Source organism: Mesoplodon bidens (assembly GCF_964165515.1).
Source record: "Mesoplodon bidens genome assembly, chromosome: 9".
In the NCBI taxonomy this organism is placed as follows: Eukaryota; Metazoa; Chordata; class Mammalia; order Artiodactyla; family Ziphiidae; genus Mesoplodon; species Mesoplodon bidens.
The window spans coordinates 36,184,491-36,208,909 of record NC_138166.1 but is presented as its reverse complement, the minus strand read 5'-3'; the positions used below and the strand labels follow the sequence as shown (position 1 = coordinate 36,208,909).

General features: G+C 38.3%; 1 protein-coding gene across 5 annotated transcripts in view; it reads right to left on the bottom strand.

Moving 5' to 3' along the window:
• SNX13 (sorting nexin 13) overlaps positions 1-24,419 on the bottom strand; it is a 149,294-nt gene that overhangs the window by 111,267 nt on the left and 13,608 nt on the right. For 2 of the 5 annotated variants that reach the window (XM_081243603.1, XM_081243606.1), the window contains exon 2: positions 11,914-12,043. The exons of 1 other annotated variant lie outside the window; for it this stretch is intronic. In XM_081243603.1, coding sequence (XP_081099729.1) covers positions 11,914-11,937 — 24 coding nt within the window. In that variant the 5' untranslated portion in view covers positions 11,938-12,043. Of the gene's footprint in view, positions 1-11,913; positions 12,044-13,090; positions 13,106-14,277; positions 14,349-14,621; positions 15,727-24,419 lie in introns of those variants that run through there. 2 more of the 5 variants (XM_081243604.1, XM_081243605.1) reach the window with 2 other exon arrangements.

Below are 24,419 nucleotides of genomic sequence, written 5' to 3'. Positions count from 1 at the left end.
GATCTATAAGGAATGGAGAAAATGGGGTAAAGGGGACAGGGATAAGAACTAGACACTCTGAAAATACCTTGCTCTGTAAATCTGACTTTGTTATCAGTATAAATATTTTATATATAAAAAGAATTTCAAAAGCAATCTCTAAATTTCAAAAGCAAAGTGAAATTTAAAAATCTAACTGAATATACTAACAATGTGGAATAACCACACAGAGAAAGCAAATCAACTGATTTTACAATATAGTAATTTTACTATGAATCATTGCTTCAGTAAAAAATAGTGTTGATAGTTCCACTAAAATGAACTAGGGCTATTGGAGGAATGGCTGATTCCAAGTCTGGAGCAGGAATTGAGTTTAAGATGGGCCTGGTACACTTTGCCATACCAAAAAGCTACCAAAGGTTACTAAGAATATGTCAAAACTCAGCAGACAACCTGAAGAGGCTTCACCTGGCTAAAGATGGAATCAGTAACACTGACAACTGCAATGTATTGGAGCACTTCAAATATTTGAGTTCATGAAATCATAGAAAGATTTTTAAATTTCACTGATCACCTTTGAAGGCTTCTAAAGAACCAGCTCTTTTTGAAAAGTGGTAGAGAATTAGGCATTTATCAGGGTAATCAGAGAGTTGACGAAAAATCGGTTTCTCTTTAAGGAAAAAATCCATGTAAGAAGAAGAAATGACAGAATATTGCCATATTGCAATCCCTAACATATTTAGGGATCTACCGATCTAACACGTGCAAGGGAGGGATGGAGTGGGGGGGCGAGAGAGAGAGGATGAAAGAGAGAGAGAGAGAGAGAATATGAACCAGACATTACATGCCTCTTGAAATAAAAATACACATCGCCATCTATCAAAGAGTTTTGTGGGGGTGGGGTGGCGGGACTCGAACCTGAATCTGACTGAGGAAAAGCAGAAGACTGAGAAAATGTTACAATACATCATGGAGATGAACTTAGCAAAATTCAGACTGTGAGAAACACTAAAGGGCAAAAGACCCAATTCCTTCAACAAATAAAGGGCAAAGGGAAAAAAAATAAAGAGGAGGGAAGAGGAAGGTTGAGGAGAACCTGTAGGTTAAAACTGCAATATGTAGAGCTTATTCAACTTGATTTTAACAAATACAGTGGAAAAAGGAGATGAGGAGAGAAAGAAGGAAGAGAAACTGGGTAATTCCAAACATCTTCTGAATATTTAATGACATTAACAAGTTACTGTTTATCTTTTAGCTTAAATAATGAATGGTACCAGCTATTATGTTATAACAAAAAGAACCCTTATGTTTTAGAGATGCATGATGAAATATTTAAAGATGAAATCATGTATCCAGAATATGCTTCAAAATAATTCTGGAAGTGGACAGTAGAGGAAAAGTGAAAAAGGATATAGACAAAATATAATTAGCCATGAGTTGGTAAATGTCTAAGCTGGGCATGACAGAGGAAGTTCATTATACTAATCCTGCTACTTGTAATGTTCAAAATTTTTAACTAAAAACATTTTTTAAAACACACACAATAATCACAAAATTCACTTACATAGTAAATGCACTTGCATTTCTTAACGAACCAATGCAGGAAATAAACAGCGCACAAACATGCTACATGTTCACAGCCCAGAGAATTAAACTGGGATTAAAAATTTCCTGTGATTAGTTGATAGTAGAGCAATATACACTTGGCTATTCAATTAAGAAAAAGATTCTTTTAAATATGGAACTACTGTGTGCATAATGACTTTTAATATCCTATTTTATGTGTGGGTTATATATTTATTTTATATAAGAATTACTGCCTTTCAAAATAATTATTTGGAGGGGTTACACTGATCCTATAATAATCAGATAACCATGTATTGGACTTTAGTTATACAAAGATGAATCAGGCAGTTTCTGCCCTCAAAACGCTCATAAACTAAAAAGGTAAAATACACATGTAATGATAACACAAATGTGGTAAGTGCCATAATAAAAAGTTACAAAGTGTTTGGGCAATACAAAAAAGATAAATCCTCCAGAGCTTAAACAGTATTGACACTCCTTTAAAATTGGTTTCCAAAGGCAGTTTTGCAGTTGAACAAGAAAAATCAATCTCTTTTCTTTTCAGTTACCCACTTCTTTCCATCAAAATGGTATTACCCGAAATTACTCACTTGATTTACTAAAGTTTTGGTAATTTCCAAAAATAAAAATTCCAAGTGAACAAAGATTCACAACTGCTAATGCTACATAAGAGTGTGCCACAGGGGAAATAATCTTCCATGCAAAAGTAGGACAGCGATTATCATTTGTTTACTAAACTTCTAAGCCCAATGCTCAAGGCTATTTATACTTTTATGTGTAAATATATTTAAAGATTCCATTTAGAAATGACAACAAAGTAAGTTGTGAGAGATAAATACACTATTCAAGAGTTTCCAAAAACTACACATAACCAAGTACAATCTTTTCAACAAATGGTGCTGCCACAGACATCCACAAAGAAAAAAATTAATCTAAGACACGGATCTTATACCTTTCACAAAAATTAACTCAAAATGGACACAGACCTAAATGTAAAACATAAAACTATAAAACTCCAGAAGAAAACTTAGGAGAAAACCTAGACGACTTTGGGTATGGTGATGCATTTTTAGATATAACACCAGACATAATCCATGAAAAAAATAATTGATAAGCTGGACTTCATTAAAATTAGAAGCTTCTCTGTACTTTGTACTTTCCTTTTAATTTTGTTATAAATCTAAAACTGCTCTTTTAAAAAAGTCTTTAAAAAAACTACATATAATCACAAATACAAGATGATTTTACAACGGGAGAGAATGATAACAAGACAGCACCAGTCATGAATTAGAATAAACTGATATACCATCATAATCAATGCACAAAAGTATGAAACTCAATCGTCAAACTGCTCAAAATTCATTCAACTTTATTAAAATATAAAGAAACCTATTTTTACATAATGTTAAAATTAACTATTTAGGGGCTTCCCTGGTAGCGCAGTGGTTATGAATCCACCTGCCAATGCAGGGGACACGGCTTCGAGCTCTGATCCGGGAAGATCCCCCATGCCATGGAGCAACTAAGCCGGTGCACCACAACTACTGAGCCTATGCTCTAGAGCCCACGAGCCAAAACTACGGAGTCCATGTGCCACAACTACTGAAGCCCACAAACCTAGAGCCCCTGCTCCGCAACAAGAGAAGCCACCGCAATGAGAAGCCCACATACCGCAACGAAGAGTAGCCCCCTCTCTCTGCAACTAGAGGAAGCCCGCGTGCAGCAACGAAGACCCAATGCAGACAAAAATTTTTAAAAATAAAATAAATTTTAAAAAAATGTGTCCTTTAAAAAAAAATTAACTATTTAGGTTCATTTCATAGATTTCATAATCTCTCATCTTAGAACAGGAAACAGGTTCTCTGATACAGAAAACCTTAAGAGAAACTATAAACATACATAAAATATGTATCATGTAATTAAGGAAAATTGTTTGATGATCAGAATTTTAGCTGACATAATACATTAGCACATACTTCAACTACCTCCACATAGACTCCCCTCCTCCCAAAGAAAATCACACTGTCTTTATTCAGGATACCTAGTGTATGAATTCCTCTCATAATCTACTCTAGTGTGGTCTAACATTCTAACATTTTGTGGCACAGTTTTTTAAATATAATTTTTACTTGTGAGATCTAATTTTTAAACAAATGGAATTTATCTACAAGGGAAAGCTGTTGCTAAAAGGGAACATGTGCACTCAAAACTATGTAAGTTCCACTTGCAAGAATCATTACTTTTCCCTCCCATGGAGAACAAACAGAAAATCCAGAGGTCAGTTCCAACATATCTCCCTGATTTTCCTATGGAATGAGGAGATTTTCTATAAAAATTCTTTGACTCAACAAAAATAAATAAATACAGTAAGCCCTAACAAATTATACTTTGAGTACATTCAGTAAATCAGGTGTTCAGAACTTGAAACCCACCAAGTGACAGAAACATTATTATTCACGTGGGTTACATTCTGGTGGCAAGACACCAAAGCTGGGTGTGGGGATGGGTGTGTGTGTGTGTGTGTTTAATTTTGTACTTAAATATGCATGATATAATAATAGAAAAATATCCTAACTAAACACTCCAGTTTCAAGTCACTGATCATGGTACCCAGGATCAAAACCTCAGCAAATAAGGAACTGAAGATAGGGAGGATTCATTACCAGAATACTTACTGCAGATGGGATAGGAGTCAGCCCATCTGATTTCATGACCCTTTATTACTCAATCGTCCAAATCAAGAGATTGAGGCTGTCTCCTTTTCCACTACAGTCTTCTGAGGCTTCCAAGTCAAGTTTCCTCTCTTACCCTAGTATGCAATAGAACCAAACACACCTCAAACATCTCAGTAGGTGATGATGGTTGGTCTTTGTTACAAAGAATTTAAGGTTTGAGAAAGGGATCAAAAACTGCCAGCATAGTATTTTTTTAATTCAATAAACATTTTTTTAAATCACATAAAAATCAGGATTTCTGACTTTTCTTGAAAAACAGAAAAAGCTGGCATCAGTGGAATCACCTCCCTGCAAGGCAATAATGGAATGAAGCTGAGTGGCAACAATCCCCATGAGAATGAGCCACAACCTCCTCGGTAGTGCCACAGTCCCAAAATTTGCTATAAGGTGTACCTGATGTGAGTCCAAGATGTGATTTATCACCATAACTTTACAGTTGTTTTAATGAAAGAAGCAAAATATTTATCTGTATCTATGTCACTATCAGAAGAGAAAAAACAAAAGATAAACCAAGAAAGTAATATGTTTACAAAATGGCAGACAACCTATTTCCTAGTGGAAGTAAAGTTAGAAATACATATCCCCATTTCATGAAGGGATGTGAATTCACATTAAGCGTTTCCTTTTCCCTAGTTTAGTCTGGCAACAGACACTTCAAAGAGGAATAAACTAATAGCCTCAAGAAGAATCCAGTGGAGTAAAGAATGGAAGGAACAAATAGGGGCTGCAAAGGGGAAATTTCTGAAATCTGTTAAAGTGGGAAAGAATAAAAGGAAATTAAAGAGATCAAAGAAAATTTCTACTGCTTTGCAAGTATACCAGATTATCTTTAAGCAGAAGAAAGCCTGCAACGCCCAGGATTCTGTTTTCACTCTCCTACAGTCTTACTATATATGCAATCCCTGAGTAATCTTGTTTTCTAATCTACCACTTTTAACTACCTCATAAGTACCATGACTTCCAAAACTGTGCCTCCAGCCCAGATATATCTCCTGAATTTCTAACACTTATATTCAACAGCATACTGAACACTTCTGCCTGAATTTCTCATGGGTACCTCAAACTCATCATGTCTAAAATTAAATTCATTCCATACCCCAATTTCCTATATTCCCTCATTTAAATTAAAAGGAGGAGACGTCGACATAGAGAATGGACTTGAGGACACAGGATGGGCAGGGGGAAGCTGGTAAGAGTAGCATGGACATATATACACTACCAAATGTAAGATAGATAGCTAGTGGGAAGCAGCAGCATAGCACAGGGAGATCAGCTTGGTGCTTTGTGACCACCTAGAGGGGTGGGATAGTGAGGGTGGGAGGGAGACGCAAGAGGGAGGAGATATGGGGATATATGTATGCAGATGGCTGATGCACTTTGTTGTACAACAGAAACTAACACAGTATTGTGAAGCAAGTATACTACAATAGAGATGTATTAATTAATTAGTTAATTAATTAAGAGGAGGCATCATTGCCTATCCAATCACTGAAAAGAGAAGTCGTAAGAGTTACCTTGAACTGTCCTCTTAGAACTCTCACATCCAACTAATTAGTTATATTTTACATCTTAAATATCTCTTGGGGCCCTCCTCACCACCAAAGCCTTATACAAGACCTTCATTACAGCCTGCAAGCCTGCAAGACTACAGTTCCTGCCTCTCCTCTGTTACATCCTCCTCACTGCCAAAATGACTTCTGAAGAAAGATTCTGAAATACCTGGTTTTTTCATGAGTAGGACCTGTTCTCTTGCTTTTGTTCTCTAGGATGGATCACCTTTCCTCTCTAGCAAAATCTCTATCAAGTTCCCTTCAAGAACCAAATAAAATTTATATCTTCCATAAAGCGAGTCTTCCCTCATAGGCACCTCTCCCCCTTCCCAGATAGAATGTTCAGTCCTTGCATTCTCTGCCTCCACTACACTATTTAAAATTCTATAGTAATTATTTATGACTATCTGCTTTTTCTAAACTGGAAACTTCTTTCACTCATTGGTCAAACATTTATTAAAGTCTAGCATGTGCCCCCTACATAGCCAGGCTCTGCAAGTAAAGGATTGTTCTGGGCCGCAAGAAGCTCACAATCTTGTGGAGGAAGAGAATTACATACAAAATTATAAAACAATACAGTAAGAAAAATGATAGACATGCATCAGCTATTACAAGGCACTAAAAAGAAGGAGCAGGTAATCTGACCCAGCCCGAAGGGGAGGGGGGGCGGCAAATCAGAGGAAGCATCCTGAAAAAGGTAACACCTAAGATTAATTTCAGAGGATAACAGGACACAGCCAGGTGAAGAAGAGGGCAACTGATAAAGAGAAGACAACAGGAGTAGGCACTGAAGCAAGAAATAGTGTCACATGGGGAAGTCACTGAAGGTTGTTTTTAAAAGGTAGATTGTGAGAAGCATATGGAATGTTCAAGTTAAACCATTCTATCAATTATGTGCAAGATTTGAAATAGGCAGGAAAACCTATGAAGAGCAATTACAGTCATACTATCTAAAAGCCAGAAACAGGTCAGAAGTAGTGGGGATGAACAGATGTCTGCATAGTGGAGAGGTATCTAGATGACCCGACCAATAGATCAATAGATTGCATGAAGCATGACAAAAAGCCATCATCACAGCTCTTTAAGCTTGAGTAGTATCTGGCTGAACAACTAGTCACCCCAAACAAGATACAAGAAAGAAGGTTGGGGGATGGTAAGTTTGTTGTTTTGCTTTGTGGATGAAGAAGTGAAGTTCAGTATGGGACATGTTCCGAGCAAAGATACATACAGATCTCAAGTGAAGACAGACAGCAAGCAAATGGATATAGTGATACAAGTTATTTTCAAGGGAATACTCAGGACTACTAATACATAGAATCAGAATTGATTACTACACAGTCATCTAAAAAAAATAGGACGGGCTTCCCTGGTGGCGCAGTGGTTGAGAGTCTGCCTGCTGATGCAGGGGACACGGGTTTGTGCCCCGGGCCGGGAAGATCCCACATGCCACGGGGCGGCTGGGCCTGTAAGCCATGGCCACTGAGCCTGTGCGTCCGGAGCCTGTGTTCCGCAACGGGAGAGGCCAGCGTACCGCAAAAAAAAAAAAAAAAAAAAAAAAAAGAGAGAATGAAGTAGATCATGAAGAGAGCAGTAAGTCAAGGATGAAACACTGGTAACATCATCATTTTAAGAGGCAGAAAGAGAATGAAGCTCATGAAGATGACTGAGAAGGTAAGCTTAGAGAGGTATAAAAAGAACCAGTAATGGATGGTGTCCTAAAAGAAAGAATGATCAACAGGTCCAAAACCAGGAGAACAGTTCAGTAAGATAAAAGCCAGTAAATGTCCAGAGGATTTGACAACTAGAAGGTAACTGTTGGTCTTACTGAGAGTGACATCTGTAGAGTAGTGAGTACAAACCAGACTGCAGTAGTTTAGGGGTGAGTGGGAACAGAGTTGTATATATGTTAGGCTCTAGGGAAGGATCCAATAAAGAGTACAAGTAAGATAAGGTATGACTCATAGGGCAGTAGGTGAAGGAATCAACTCAACAGTACAAAGAGAGTCTGACCTCTAATTAAATTTCATTAGAGACAGCTCAGCTTCCAAAGCATAGAATTCTTTAAAGGCAGAGAAAATACCATATTCAACTTTATCTGCCCATAGCTAGCAAAATTCCTGGAGCATAATACAAACTCAAAGATTCTGTGATATGCATGAATGACCAAGGGCAGCGGGAGCAGGGGGGAGACACACTAAAAAGAAATACTCCCTAGAAGCATGTATCTCCTGTATCTCCACCCTTGAGAGTTATTACTTCAAAGATTTATTTACATTTAATGAACTTAAAAATGCACAAATATATGGGATATAGAGTGATATACCATGATAATGTCTGTTGTCTTTGCCATTCAATATAATATCTATTTAGTAGTTTACTAAACAACTAAAAATGAAATAAGTAATTGCTACATACTATAAAAGGTATGTGCCTATCCCATCCTCTCATCCACAGCCCTGAGAATGTTATCACTCTATCTACTGCCCTATCCCCAACCTTGTCTACACCAGGAATGTATACCTGACACAGAGACAGCCAATGCATATTTTGGCTGTATACTAAGGCAGACCAATGCATACTTTGTGAGACTGGGCTCCATCAGTGATCTGAGCTAGACCCTCTTTCAGTAATTTGAAAAGTTAAAAACTGTTGCCAGCCAACGGTGGAAACTGAACCTGAAAAAGGATATATATGTTCTGGGGCTGGAATAGCCATTTTAAGGGGACATACAGGCCAATCAGTAAGCAAGGAAGCCAACTGAGAAAACTGAAATGAGGCAGATACACTCTGAAAAGCCAAGATGAGAGACTCTGTGCTTCCCTGAAAGAGAGAGAACTGAGACTTTGGTCAGCTTTTTAGTTCCCACAGGACAAGCTACATTCCATTTTACTTCCCTGGATTTTCCTTTTTATGTGAGGTAACTGGAGTATATTTCTATTCCTTACAATCAAGAGTCACAACTGGTAGAATTCCTAAACAAGATTACATAAATGCCAACAATATAGAAGTAGTTTTTGTTTCTTTAAGTCTAAACAGATACTACACACTGTAACACAAAAGTAGTTAGGGGGCTTCCCTGGTGGCGCAGTGGTTGAGAGTCCACCTGCCAATGCAGGGGACACGGGTTCGTGCCCCAGTCCGGGAAGATCCCACATGCCGCGGAGCGACTAGGCCCGTGCGCCATGGCGGCTGAGCCTGCGCGTCTGGAGCCTGTGCTCCGCAACGGGAGAGGCCACAACAGTGAGAGGCCTGCATACCGCAAAAAAAAAAAAAAAAAAAAAAAGTAGTTAGGAATTCTAATCCTAGCTGGTTTCTACTCCTAGCTCTGCTCAAAGATCATGTGAACCTGAGCAATCAAAATGTCTCTCAACCTTTGTTTACACACTTCTAAAAGGAACTGGATTATAGACTTCTTATATATACTTAAATGGCTTAAAAATTAACTTGAGATGATAGTGTGAAGGGTGTGTGTATGTGTATATACAACAAATTCAAAGATATACTCAAAGCAACTCTGGAAGTCTTTCATGAATTTCTGTAACTGCAAGAAGAATGTAAACTTGGAGTATAAAAGGGCTCTTTCCTAAAACCCTTAACTGGATTATATGTAATAAATTATTTTTCTATTGAGATCATCACTAAGGCTACCAGAAATCCAAAAAGCAGTACCTGAAAAAAATGTAGTATCTATGTGAAAATATGAAACTGCCATTCAGGACAAAATACTCATCTATTACACTGCCTCCCTTCTTGGACTTCTTAAAAATGCCTACCTACTATGGTTTAAACCATCTTCTGAGGGACTCCTTAAGTACAGACCACCATGCTCTGAATTATAAGAATGACCCCCACCACACTGGGCCACAGTTACAACGGTGGATTTCTAAGGCTGGTTTACTGGTCTGTTAGACAGCCTGACAGAATAGCTCTATCAAATAATATAGGTAACCCAGAGTAAATGGTGACTCTGATCTGGCCAATAATGTCTTCTCTTGGGACTGTCAGTTGATGGTGATGGGAATAAAAGCAGCAGTGAGGCAGTAACAGAGTCAGTCAGGATGGCACAGCACCAGCACAGGCACTTACAAAAGCCTAATGCTAGGAGTGTCACAGGTTACCCACGTAGCTAGATCTGTATTATATATATTGTACATGACCTTCTGGTGGCCAGATATGTGTTGTATCCATAACTCCAGTCTACATCTAAATCTATCTGAAACCATGCAAGGCAGCCGCTTCTGTTGTATTGTGAAGTCTGGCTATCTAATAAGGCTTTTCTTTCACTGATTTCACCACTACCTTATAATAAAATTCTTGTCGACTAAGGGATTATTCCAGAATTCCTCTGTGCCTTACAGCCTTAAAAAAAAAAAGTCTATCATACCTAATACTTTTCAAAAAGCTAAATGCATTCTATGTACCTTTTAATAAGTCTGTATCTTCTAAAACTAAAGAAATAAAAATAATGACCTGATTCTTTCCTCAGTACTACAGATGTAAGTTTATACTGTTTTATCTGTTAACAGAAAAACTCAATTAGATCTTCCAGAGCTGACATTAGCTTCTTAACATTTTTTTCTTTCTTGGCAAACATAATTTAGTGAGGGTCATTTTATGATAAAAAAAAAACAAATTAAAAAATGAAATATTGAAAGAAATAGGCAGACTTCAATAATGTCAGAAGGTCACTATTTAGTCCAAACTAAATCAAAATTAGCCTTATCTAAAAAACCTCAGATATCTGGTGACTATTTAACCTATCTTAAGCCATTTACTTTAAATTTTCTACAGTATCCATTTATCAAGTATAATACAAGGCACTATTTTCATAAAGATGTTACAGTGATAGGATGGCCCCCAAATGTAAAGAGACTCAGAAAACAATTCCCAAACCCTTCACAAAAGTAGAAGACAAAGAAATGTGACCTGCACTAAAGTCAGTTAAAACCTATAAATAACTTCTTGAAGGTTCCCAAGACTATTTGTGTTACTGTTCTTCCCTATTTTTTATTTTGCATTATTTTCATTTTGTCTTGCATAGTAAGGAGATTTACATTTACTTAGACCTCTAAAACCATTCTCTGGGTTCTATGAACATAAATATAGTGAGAGAAAAGAAATGAAGGAGCACAACTTCACTTCAGTTTGAATGAAATGAACAAAGCAAAATGATATTCAATAAACAAATAAACCACTGGAACAAAGATAAACAAACCCGTTTGAAAAATCTACTGTATAAAATGTACTAAATAAGAGTTGATATCCTAAAAAAACAGCAACAAAAAACTGATCTTTGGCTCATTTTCTTTTTCAAGTCACCATGATCTTACATAGGAGAGTAGAATGGAAACAAATAAACAAACAAAACTGGGGATATGTAAAATGGTACAGCCACCGTGTAAAATGGTTTGACAGTTACTCAAAAATTTAAACATACAATTACCATATGACCAAGAAATTTCACTCCTAGGTATATATCCAAAAAGACTAAAAACTCAAACAAATACATATACATACATGTTCACAGCAGCACTATTCACAATAGCCAAAAGATGAAAACAGCCCAAATGTCCACTAATGAATGAATGGATAAACAAATTGTGGTCTCTACTTACAATAGAGTATTTATTATACAATCATAAAAAGGAATGAGGCAGTACTGATATATGCTACAATATGGATAGCACATTATGCTAAGTGAAAGAAGCCAGGCACAAATGGTCAAATACTGTATGATTCCATTTATATGAAATACCCAGAAAAGATAAATCCATAGAGACAGAATGCAGAATGGTGGCTGTCAACGGCTGGGAGGAGAGTAAAATGGGGAGCAAGTGTAATTCGGGGTGATGAAAATGTTCTGAAACTAGATAGAGGTGGTGGCTACACAACTTTGTGATTGTACTAAATGCCAATAAATTGTTCACTTTAAAATGGTAACTTTATGTTATGTCAATTTCAATTTCACCTCAATGTTTTGAAAACTTAAAAAAAAAACTGGGTCAGTTGTTAGAAGACACAATTTCTACACCCAGGTTCTAGGCCAGCCGCTTATAGCTGACCTCTCTGAGCCTCAATTTCTTCATCTGTAAATGTGTTGGGAACAGATGATATCCAAACTTCCTCTCATTAACTGGTGCTCTGTATCTGCAGCTCTGAATTTTTAAAGAATTGTATCATATAGGAATATATCTGAAAAACAAAGCATGAAGTACTGGTTAATGTTCTCAGCAAGTTTTACAGGAAAGTCATTAGAAAGTTTAACAAAATTGCTTCTCCTAATGACTTTAAATAAAGCGGACATAAACATTAAAAGGCACATCAATGAAGGCAACTCTGCAAGAAGTAAATCTAACGTGTTCTAAGATTGTAATTTTCTAGTAGTCAAGCTATATCCAAGGATACAAATTAGAGAATCTAACCACAATTATAAATAAACAAATAAATAGATGAAATTTGAGAATCTAAAAGAAAGACTGGATTAAATAACTCTTAGGCATTTTCCCCTAATATCAATTCTTTGAGGCTTTGAGAGGTGCTGAGAGTCATATAATCTGCGGTCACTGAATGTGGGTAGTCTATATTTCGATTTAGAGTTAATCTATATACACCTAAAAATAAGGTAAACCATAAAAACTAAAGAGCTTAGCTAGTGTTCTCACGACGCTACTTCTACAAGTTAGCAGACTAAAGCCACATAGCAAGCCAAAATTTTCCTCAGGAAGCAGCTTTGGATATACTCTAACGTAATAAATGTTGAGCTGAGTTATCAGATTTTACCACCATACAGTATAGCAGAAATAATTTTGGCCTAGAAAATTTAAGCCAAATGATGTCAGCTGCCACAGCCAAAGAAAAATCTTATTAACATTCCTATCTATGAATAGTCTAAATCTGTATTGGCAAAACTAAACTATGAAATGTCCCCACAAATGACTGAGAAAACTGACTAGCTGTGCAGAGTTTTTTTAATAAATATCAACTGACGGGCTTCCCTGGTGGCGCAGTGGTTGAGAGTCCGCCTGCCGATGCAGGGGACACGGGTTCGTGCCCCTATCCCGGAAGATCCCACATGCCGCGGAGCGGCTGGGCCCGCGAGCCATGGCCGCGGAGCCTGTGTGTCCGGAGCCTGTGCTCCGCAACGGGAGAGGCCACAGCAGTGAGAGGCCCGCGTACAGCAAAAAAAAAAAAAAAAAATATCAACTGACTTTTAGAAAAATGAGAACCATTCATACCCACCTAAACATAGGTAAATCAATGAATGCAATCCAAAAAGAGAAAAGGAAAACAAGCACCATTTAGCATAATTGCTCCTCAGTTTTCATCTTGCTAATAAGCACATCTGAAAACTATGAATACAGAAGATACATATAAAACAATACATGTCACAACCCAGCATTAAAAGCATCCTTTTGATGTAACCTAAATCCCTATGACCCATCATAGGTATCATATGCTTGGTGTCACAACCTCAAAAAGTTACTTTTACTTTCATAACTCAAACACATGTGAAATAAAGTCACTGTATACAAAATCATCTAATTTAAAAAAGTACAAAAGCTTTAATCATGGACATACATTTTGCTCAGTAAGGGCATATGGGTTTTAATTACTAGTTGACATGATATACTGTAATTATGCAAAAGTATATTTTCCACTAAGCATATAATTTCCTTATTTCTACATCAGGCTATTACCAAATTTACTACTTACCCTATTCTGACAAAAAATGTATTAAAAATTTTTGATAATGTTTTTGAATGAACTCTTCATTCAAAAGTAATTCCACAGTTCATTTGCATAACTAGGGTGGCTCTTGAACTCTGCAAGTATTATACTTTAAAACGCTTTCTTTAATTTAAAAGAAATATAAATTTTCTGCACTCCATTGACAGTGATATCTGATGTTCTCATCTTCCAAGTTTAACAATGCAAAAAAAATCAAGTTACATGTCAAATTAATCAAATGAGTTGCAGTAAACCCATTTATTCTGACAACAAATTTGAATCAGTGTAACAATTATAAATTTCTAGTCTCATATATAGTTTATACTTTAGGCTGAACGGTTTCTTTGTGAAACTGACTTCAATTCTCTATGCATAAAATTCTAACGTATAAATAAGGGAAGTTTGCATAGATAATATACAAGGTCCCTTTTCACTGTTTCTAAGTCTATACCATTTCTTCAATGTTGAAAAAAATCTGGAATTGGGCAATTAAAATTGTTCCTGAAAAGCATCAAGTATAAAAGTAAAGAAATAGCAAAGGCTTTGCCATTGTTAGGTACAGCAAAGTGTCAAACTCACACAAGCAAGCACGCTGGAGTGAGCAGAGCTATGCTCTGCAGACCTAACCAAGCCTTGACACTCCAGAGCCTCCTCCTGCCAGTGTCAGGACAAAAGAGACCAGGCCCCTAACCACTCACCTAGGAGCCTGTGGAACAGCAGCATGAAACTCTGGGCCTCTCCATGGATCTTATGCAACCAATCCAAACCCCTTAACAAAGAGAAGAATACAAAGCTAGGACTTCCTATTAAGTTCAACCCCAGGTCTTAAACTGACTCCTGAGAGCCACTCACCCAATTCCCAACTTTCATCCACCATGGGACTGCAGAATGTATTTTCCAGACTAATTGTGAACCCACTATGCCCTGTTATCTTTGGTCACTACCAAAAGATAAATTTATTACAGTTATCAGTCCTCTCCTGTACTCTAACCACTGTACTGTTCTTGTTTTTTCCTCCTTTATCCAACCTCCCACTGCTTACCTTCCTCCCAAAACCTCCCTCTAGGTTTACTCTGCTCTAGGGTAAAAATAAATGGATCTATATCATCAACGATTTCACTGTTTGCTTTAAGTAAAAGCTGCTTCTCCTGCCTCACTCGCAAAGGTTGCTTATTCTTTCATTTATCATGTACTCCAACTTCATGATGCAGGGTCATGTTCCTAACCGTAACTCCCAGCCAGCTTCCCGTAAAAAAACAAAAAACAAAAAAACAAAACCCTGCCACTGTGCAATTGCTGCACATTAGAATTCCCAGGGGCGGGCCTCCCTGGTGGCGCAGTGGTTGGGAGTCCGCCTGCCGATGCAGGGGATACGGGTTCGTGCCCCGGTCTGGGAGGATCCCATATGCCGCGGAGCGGCTGGGCCCGTGAGCCATGGCCGCTGAGCCTGCGCGTCCGGAGCCTGTGCCCCGCAACGGGAGAGGCCGCAACAGTGAGAGGCCCGCGTACCGCAAAAAAAAAAAAAAAAAAGAATTCCCAGGGGCATTTTAAAGCCCCACTGCCCAGGTTACACCCCATACAAATTAAATCTGAATAGCTGAGGATGGGAGCAAGCCATTAGAATTTCCAACGTGCAGCAAGGTTAGGGTAAGCACATTAGTAGTTTGTAAAGTTCCCTAGGTGATTCCAATATGCAGTCACAGGCGCAAACCACTGATCCCCAAGGCACTCCTAATCATTCACTCAAAACTCTTGACATGCTTCTGTCCTAAGTACTACATAACCTTGAATTATTTCAACATGCATCCACCCAACATTCTTTTTCTTTCTTTTTTTTTTTTTTGGCCATGCCGTGCAGCTTGTGGGATCTCAGTTCCCCAACAAGGGACTGAACCCGGGCCACAGCAGCGAAAGCACCCAATCCTAACCACTAGACCACCAGGGAACTCCCAACACTCTACTTTTAATATCATAAGCATTTCACCTCCACCAACATTCACTGCAAGTCCATTTAGCCACTTTAAGACCACATTCCAGACTTCATCACCCTGTCTTCTCTGAATGGGAAATGTGAAAATTAACTATCTTACTCTCCGATCACAATCTTCCAGTTCTAAATTAGTTAAACCTACTGCATCTATTTTTCATTATCATTCAGAATTGCAGACACTTAATTCTACTTTCTCCTTACTTAGCCCACTTCTGCATTCACTTCCCTATCTAGACTGGACTCCACGGTTCACCATTTCAACCACTCTCTTGCCAATATCTTCATTTATCACATTACGATGGAATTGTCTATTTATTTTCCTGTATATACCATATACCTAAGTCTCATGAGATCATAAAATGTATATGCTGTATTCATTGATGTATTCCTGTTGACAAGTATAACATCTGGCACATCCAGTATACTCTGAGTAAGTATATATCAAATCCACAGATCTTCTCAGTAATCATCTAAATCAATGTGATATACACATCAATATTTTTTCCTAGTGATAATCTTCACCAGATTACCTTCCTTTCTTATCATTAATTGGCATCTTAATACTTCAATTTCACTTGCCCTTTGTTTCTGTGTCAAATCAATTCCGTAAGCACCTATCTGTATGGCAGAGGGAAGGGGAGAAGACAGGAGTATAAAGTGTAACAATAAACACTACTGGAAAAATTAGATAAACACTTGAGAAACTTATAAAAGTGGGAAAAGATAATTTACAGCACCACTTTTAAGAGTAATTTTTTTAACTTAATGAAAATTTTCTCTCATGTGTATTAAATATAAAGAAAGGTATAGAAGTATGTACCCAGACTGCTTTTAAAACAGAAAAAGCAAATACTTTCACTTCTTACTAAATACACTTCCGCACTGGTTTACTTTTCAAGCAGCATGAACTTTTTTAAAAATATATACTGCAAATAATACTTTATTCTTTTTAGATTACACATACCACTTTTCCTACAAAAGATACACCATATCCTTAACTCATTTTATTTACATTCAATTAACAGTCATTTAAAATGTTTAAGTGAATACACTATTATGGATGTTTATTTCTATCAAGCAATGATCATAAAGGCTGTCATAAAATCTGTACTTCAGCAAGTGAAAAACATGAAACTAACATCCTGTTTAAGAAAGCAAGACAAAACAATTGGTCAAATTATGGTAATAACGAGGGAATAGCTTAACACACATAACCTTTAAAATGAACTGGAAAATCTTAAAAAACAGATATGTATTTGTATATTGTCAAAGTTTAATTAGGTAGTAAATAAAATTTTTAAAACGTTAATAAGTATAAAAGAAGGTGGAGATGATGAGAGCAGACACATTGCTGCAAGTGACTATGAGGAGGCAGCGGGACCATAATCAGAGATGATCCTCAAGAACATCATGACTGAGCTATGATTCCTGGACATGTAGTGTTGCTGAAAGAATAAGCTGGCCTAGTTAGGGATCTGCAACGTCAAGACCCAGAGACTCAGAATGTGCCGGGAGAAAAAATAATGGATAAGCACACCAATAATCATGAAATAATAGAGCCAGGAATTCAGGAGAAGGTAAACAGATTATTACAGACAGAGAGGGCAGGACTAGAAATAAATAGTCTCTGCTTTTGGAGGATTCCTCCTCCTCTATTGAGTGCGGTTAACCGTTAAAACACTCAAAGCATGGCAACTGAGGACTGGAACACTGCAAAATTTTAGGTTACTGTAGCTAGCTACTCCACTACTGAGCAGAGTGGTTTTTAATTACCTAGCACTGCTACAATGTAAACCAAATGCCTCATCACCCTCAAATTCTCAGTAAAGTCTTCTATCATCACACACACACCTAAATATGATAATAAAATTTAAGAAAAAAAATATTTTTTCAAAATTCAAGTTGGGGAAAACTATAATGGCTTAATTTCAGCTCTATTTTTATGTATTTAGTTTGTCTTGTTTATGTGATCCTTGATACCATTTCCTGAAGCTAATTAGAGAAAATGTATTACAAAATTTAAATATCTTTTGACACAAAAAGCACAGTCAACAAAAGAAAAATAAATTGGACTATGTCAAAATTTTTAAATGCTGTGCTGCAAATGATACCCTCAAGAAAATGAAAAGCCAACCCAAAGAATGAGAAAAAATATTTGTAAATCATATACCTAATAATGAACTTCTACCTGGAATATACAAAGAACTGTTAAAACTAAGAGGGACTTCCCTGGTGGCGCAGTGGTTGGGAGTCCACCTGCCAACGCAGGGAACACAGGTTCGATCCCTGGTACGGGAGGATCCCACATGCTGCAAAGCAGCTAAGCCTGTGCGTCACAACTACTGAGCCTGCGCACCACAACTACTGAGCCCGTGTGCTGCAATTACAGAAGCCCACGTGCCTAGAGCCCATGTTCCGCAACAAAAGAAGCCACCACGATGAGAAACCCGTGAACCACAATGAAGAGTAGCCCCCGCTCGCTGCAAAGAGAGAAAGCCTGCGCACAGCAACGAAGACCCAACGCAGCCAAAAGAATATATATAAAAATAAATTAAATAAATAAAAACTATGAAATAAATAATCTAATTTTTAAATGAGCACAAGATTTGAGTACACATTTCTCCAAAGATAATAAGTGGTCATAAAAAGCATATGAAACAATGTTCAACATTATTAGACATTAGGAAAATGCAAATCAAATACACTACAAGATATCACTTCTCACCCACCAGATGGCTATAATCAAAAAGACAGATTGTAACAAATATTCTTGAGGATGCAGAGAAATTAGAAGCCTCCTATATTGCTGGTGGGAATTAAAATGGTGCAGTACTTCTGAAAACAATTTACAGTTCCTCAAAAGGTTAAACATAGAGTTACCATATGATTCAGCAGTTCCATTCTTAGTATATACCCTAGAGAAATGAAAACATGTCCATACAAAAACGTGTACACAAGTGTTCATAGCAGCATTATTGATAATAGCCCAAAAGTGAAAATAACCCAATATCCATCAATGAATGAAAGAATACACAAAATGTGGTGTTTCTATACAATGGATTACTAGGCAATAAAAAGAAATTTTAAATACTGATGCATGCTACAATATGTATGAAACTTGAAAACATGTTAAGTGCAAGAAGCCAGTCACAAAGACCACACACTGTATGATTCCATTTATATAAAGTGTCTGTAAGAGGCAAATCCATAGAGACAGACAGGGAATATTTGGGAGTGACAGCTAAAGGGTAAGGGTTTTTCTGTTTGAGGGTAATGAGTTCTACAACTTACTGTGGCAACAGATGCACAACTCTGTGAACATACTAAGAGCCACTGAACTGTATTCATGTATGGTATATAAATTACATGTCAGTAAAGCTGTTTTTTAAATTACTACTTACTAAACAATAAAGAGAAGTAAAATAAATAAGCAAAAGAGGCTAAAGTCCAGACACACAGATCAATGGAACAAAACAGATTCGAGATAAAAACAATTCTAGAAATAAGTATCTAAAAAGATAAAGTGCAGAGTAACTATCAAGATGGCGGAAGAGTAAGACGCGGAGATCACCTTCCTCCCCACGGATACACCAGAAATACAGCTACACGTGGAACAACTGCTACAGAACACCTACTGAACGCTGGCAGAAGACCCCAGACCTCCCAAAAGGCAAAAAACTCCCCACATACCTGGGTAGGGCAAAGCGAAGAGATCCCCACACAGAGGATCGGTGCCGAGCGGCACTCACCAGCCCGAGAGGCTTGTCTGTTCGCCCGCCGGGGCGCGCAGCGCTGGAAGCTGAGGCTCGGGCTTCGGTCAGAGCGCAGGGAGAGGACTGGGGCTGGCGGCGAGAACTCAGCCTGAAGGGGGCTAATGTGCCACAGCTAGCCGGCAGGGAGTCCGGGAAAACTCTGGAGCTGCCGAAGAGGCAAGAGACTTTTTCTTCCCTCTTGGTTTCCTGGTGCGCGAGGAGAGGGGATTAAGAGCGCTGCTTAAAGGGGCTCCACAGACGGGCGCGAGTCGCGACTGAAAGCGCGGAGCCCAGTGACGGGCGTGGGACGCTGGGGCTGCTGGTGCCGCCGCCAAGAAGCCTGTGTGCGAGCGCAGGTCACTGCCCACACCGCCCTTCCGGGAGCCTGTGCAGCCCGCCACTGCCGGGGTCCCGGGATCCAGGGGCGGCTTCCCTGGGAGAACGCACAGCGCGCCTCGGGCTGGTGCAACGTCACGCCGACCTCTGCCGCTGCAGGCTAGCCCCGCACTCCGTGCCCCTCCCTCCCGCCCAGCCTGAGCGAGCCAGAGTCCCCGAAGAGGCTGCTCCTTTAACCCTGTCCTGTCTGAGCGAAGAACAGACGCCCTCCGGCGACCTACACGCAGAGGCGGGGCCAAATCCAAAGCTGAGACCCAGGAGCTGTGAGAACAAAGAAGAGAAAGGGAAACCTCTCCCAGCAGCCTCAGAAGCAGCGGATTAAAGCTCCACAATCAACTTGATGTACCCTGCATCTGTGGAATACATGAAAAGACAACACATCATCCCAAATTGAGGAGCCAGGAGTCAGTGCTGTGCCTCTGAGGTGGGAGAGCCAACTTCAGGACACTGGTCCACAAGAGACCTCCCAGCTCCACATAATATCAAACGACGAAAATCTTCCAGAGATCTCCATCTCAACACCAGCACCCAGCTTCACTCAACGACCAGCAAGCTACAGTGCTGGACACCCTAAGCCAAACAACTAGCAAGACAGGAACACAACGCCACCCATTAGCAGAGAGGTGGCCTAAAATCATAAAAAGTCTGCAGACACCCCAAAACACACCACCAGACGTGGACCTGCCCACCAGAAAGACAAGATCCAGCCTCATCCACCAGAACACAGGCACTAGTTCCCTCCACCAGGAAGCCTACACAACCCACTAAACCAACCTTAGCCACTGGGGACAGACACCAAAAACAACGGGAACTACGAACCTGCAGCCTGCAAAAAGGAGACCCCAAACACAGTAACATAAGCAAAATGAGAAGACAGAAAAACACACAGCAGGAGAAGGAGCAAGATAAAAACCCACCAGATCTAACAAATGAAGAGGTAATAGGCAGTCTACCTGAAAAAGAATTCAGAATAATGATGGTAAAGATGATCCAAGATTCTATTTCCCAGATCCAAAATCTTGGAAATAGAATAGACAAAATGCAAGAAACAGTTAACAAGGACCTAGAAGAACTAAAGATGAATCAAGCATCGATTAAAAACACAATACATGAAATAAAAAATACTCTAGATGGGATCAATAGCAGAATAACTGAGGCAGAAGAACGGATAAGTGAGGTGGAAGATAAAATAGTGGAAATAACTGCGGCAGAGCAAAGTAAAGAAAAAAGAATGAAAAGAACAGAGGACAGTCTCAGAGACCTCTGGGACAACATTAAACGCACCAACATTCGAATTATAGGGGTTCCAGAAGAAGAAGAGAAAAAGAAAGGGACTGAGAAAATATTTGAAGAGATTATAGTTGAAAACTTCCCTAATATGGGAAAGGAAATAGTTAATCAAGTCCAGGAGGCACAGAGAGTCCCATACAGAATAAATCCAAGGAGAAATACGCCAAAACACATATTAATCAAACTGTCAAAAATTAAACACAAAGAAATCATATTAAAAGCAGCAAGGCAAAAACAACAAATAACACACAAGGGAATCCCCATCAGGATAACAGCTGATCTCTCAGCAGAAACTCTACAAGCCAGAAGGGAGTGGCAGGACATATTTAAAGTGATGAAGGAGAAAAACCTGCAACCAAGATTACTCTACCCAGCAAGGATCTCATTCAGATTTGATGGAGAAATTAAAACCTTTACAGACAAGCAAAAGCTGAGAGAGTTCAGCACCACCAAACCAGCTTTACAACAAATGCTAAAGGAACTTCTCTAGGCAAGAAACACAACAGAAGGAAAAGACCTACAATAACGAACCCAAAACAATTAAGAAAATGGGAATAGGAACATACATATCGATAATTACCTTAAATGTAAATGGACTAAATGCTCCCACCAAAAGATACAGATTGGCTGAATGGATACAAAAACAAGACCCATATATATGCTGTCTACAAGAGACCCACTTCAGACCTAGAGACACATACAGACTGAAAGTAAGGGGATGGAAAAAGATATTCCATGCAAATGGAAACCAAAAGAAAGCTGGAGTAGCAATTCTCATATCAGACAAAATAGACTTTAAAATAAAGACTACTAGAAAAGACAAAGAAGGACACTACATAATGATCAAGGGATCGATCCAAGAAGAAGATATAACAATTGTAAACATTTATGCACCCAACATAGGAGCACCTCAATACATAAGGCAAATACTAACAGCCATAAAAGGAGAAATCGACAGTAACACACTCATAGTAGGGGACTTTAACACCCCACTTTCACCAATGGACAGATCATCCAAAATGAAAATAAATAAGGAAACACAAGTTTTAAATGATACATTAAACAAGATGGACTTAATTGATATTTATAGGACATTCCATCCAAAAACAACAGAATACACATTTTTCTCAAGTGCTCATGGAACATTCTCCAGGATAGATCATAGATTGGGTCACAAATCAAGCCTTGGTAAATTTAAGAAAATTGAAATTGTATCAAGTATCTTTTCAGACCACAATGCTATGAGACTAGACATCAATTACAGGAAAAGAGCTGTAAAAAATACAAACACATGGAGGCTAAACAATACACTACTTAATAACGAAGTGATCACTGAAGAAATCAAAGAGGAAATTTAAAAATACCTAGAAACAAATGACAATGGAGACACGACGACCCAAAACCTATGGGATGCAGCAAAAGCAGTTCTAAGAGGGAAGTCTATAGCAATACAATCCCACCTTAAGAAACAGGAAACATCTCGAATAAACAACCTAACCTTGCACCTAAAGCAATTAGAGAAAGAAGAACAAAAACATCCCAAAGTTAGCAGAAGGAAAGAAATCATAAGAATCAGATCAGAAATAAATGAAAAAGAAATGAAGGAAACGATAGCAAAGATCAATAAAACTAAAAGCTGGTGCTTTGAGAAGATAAACAAAATTGATAAACCATTAGCCAGACTCATCAAGAAAAAAAAGGGAGAAGACTCAAATCAATAGAATTAGAAATGAAAAAGGAGAAGTAACAACTGACACTGCAGAAATACAAAAGGTCATGAGAGATTACTATAAGCAACTCTATGCCAATAAAATGGACAACCTGGAAGAAATGGACAAATTCTTAGAAATGCACAACCTGCCAAGACTGAATCAGGAAGAAATAGAAATTATGAACAGACCAATCACAAGCACTGAAATTGAAACTGTGATGAAAAATCTTCCAACAAACAAAAGCCCAGGACCAGATGGCTTCACAGGCGAATTCTATCAAGCATTTAGAGAAGAGCTAACACCTATCCTTCTGAAACTCTTCCAAAATATAGCAGAGGGAGGAACACTCCCAAACTCATTCTACGAGGCCACCATCACCTTGATACCAAAACCAGACAAGGATGTCACAAAGAAAGAAAACTACAGGCCAATATCACTGATGAACATAGATGCAAAAATCCTCAACAAAATACTAGCAAACAGAATCCAACAGCACATTAAAAGGATCATACACCATGATCAAGTGGGGTTTATTCCAGGAATGCAAGGATTCTTCAATATACGCAAATCAATCAACGTGATACACCATATTAACAAATTGAAGGAGAAAAACCAGATGATCATCTCAATAGATGCAGAGAAAGCTTTCGACAAAATTCAACACCCATTTATGATAAAAACCCTGCAGAAAGTAGGCTTAGAGGGAACTTTCCTCAACATAATAAAGGCCATATATGACAAACCCACAGCCAGCATCGTCCTCAATGGTGAAAAACTGAAACCATTTCCACTAAGATCAGGAACAAGACAAGGTTGCCCACTCTCAACACTCTTATTCAACCTAGTTTTGGAAGTTTTAGCCACAGCAATCAGAGAAGAAAAGGAAATAAAAGGAATCCAAATCGGAAAAGAAGAAGTAAAGCTGTCACTGTTTGCAGATGACATGATACTATACATAGAGAATCCTAAAGATGCTACCAGAAAACTACTAGAGTTAATCAATGAATTTGGTAAAGTTGCAGGATACAAAATTAATGCACAGAAATCTCTGGCATTCCTATATACTAATGATGAAAAATCTGAAAGTGAAATCAAGGAAACACTCCCATTTACCACTGCAACAAAAAGAATAAAATATCTAGGAATAAACCTACCTAAAGAGACAAAAGACCTGTATGCAGAAAATTATAAGACACTGATGAAAGAAATTAAAGATGATACAAATAGATGGAGAGATGTACCATGTTCTTGGATTGGAAGAATCAACATTGTGAAAATGACTCTACTACCCAAAGCAATCTACAGATTCAATGCAATCCCTATCAAGCTACCACTGGCATTTTTCACAGAACTAGAACAAAAAATTTCACAATTTGTATGGAAACACAAAAGACCCCGAATAGCCAAAGCAATCTTGAGAACGAAAAATGGAGCTGGAGGAATCAGGCTCCCTGACTTCAGACTATACTAGAAAGCTACAGTAATCAAGACAGTATGGTACTGGCACAAAAACAGAAAGATAGATCAATGGAACAGGATAGAAAGCCCAGAGTTAAACACACGGACATATGGTCACCTTATCTTTGATAAAGGAGGCAGGAATGTACAGTGGAGAAAGGACAGTCTCTTCAATAAGTGGTGCTGGGAAAACTGGATAGGGACATGTAAAAGTATGAGATTCGATCACTCCCTAACACCAT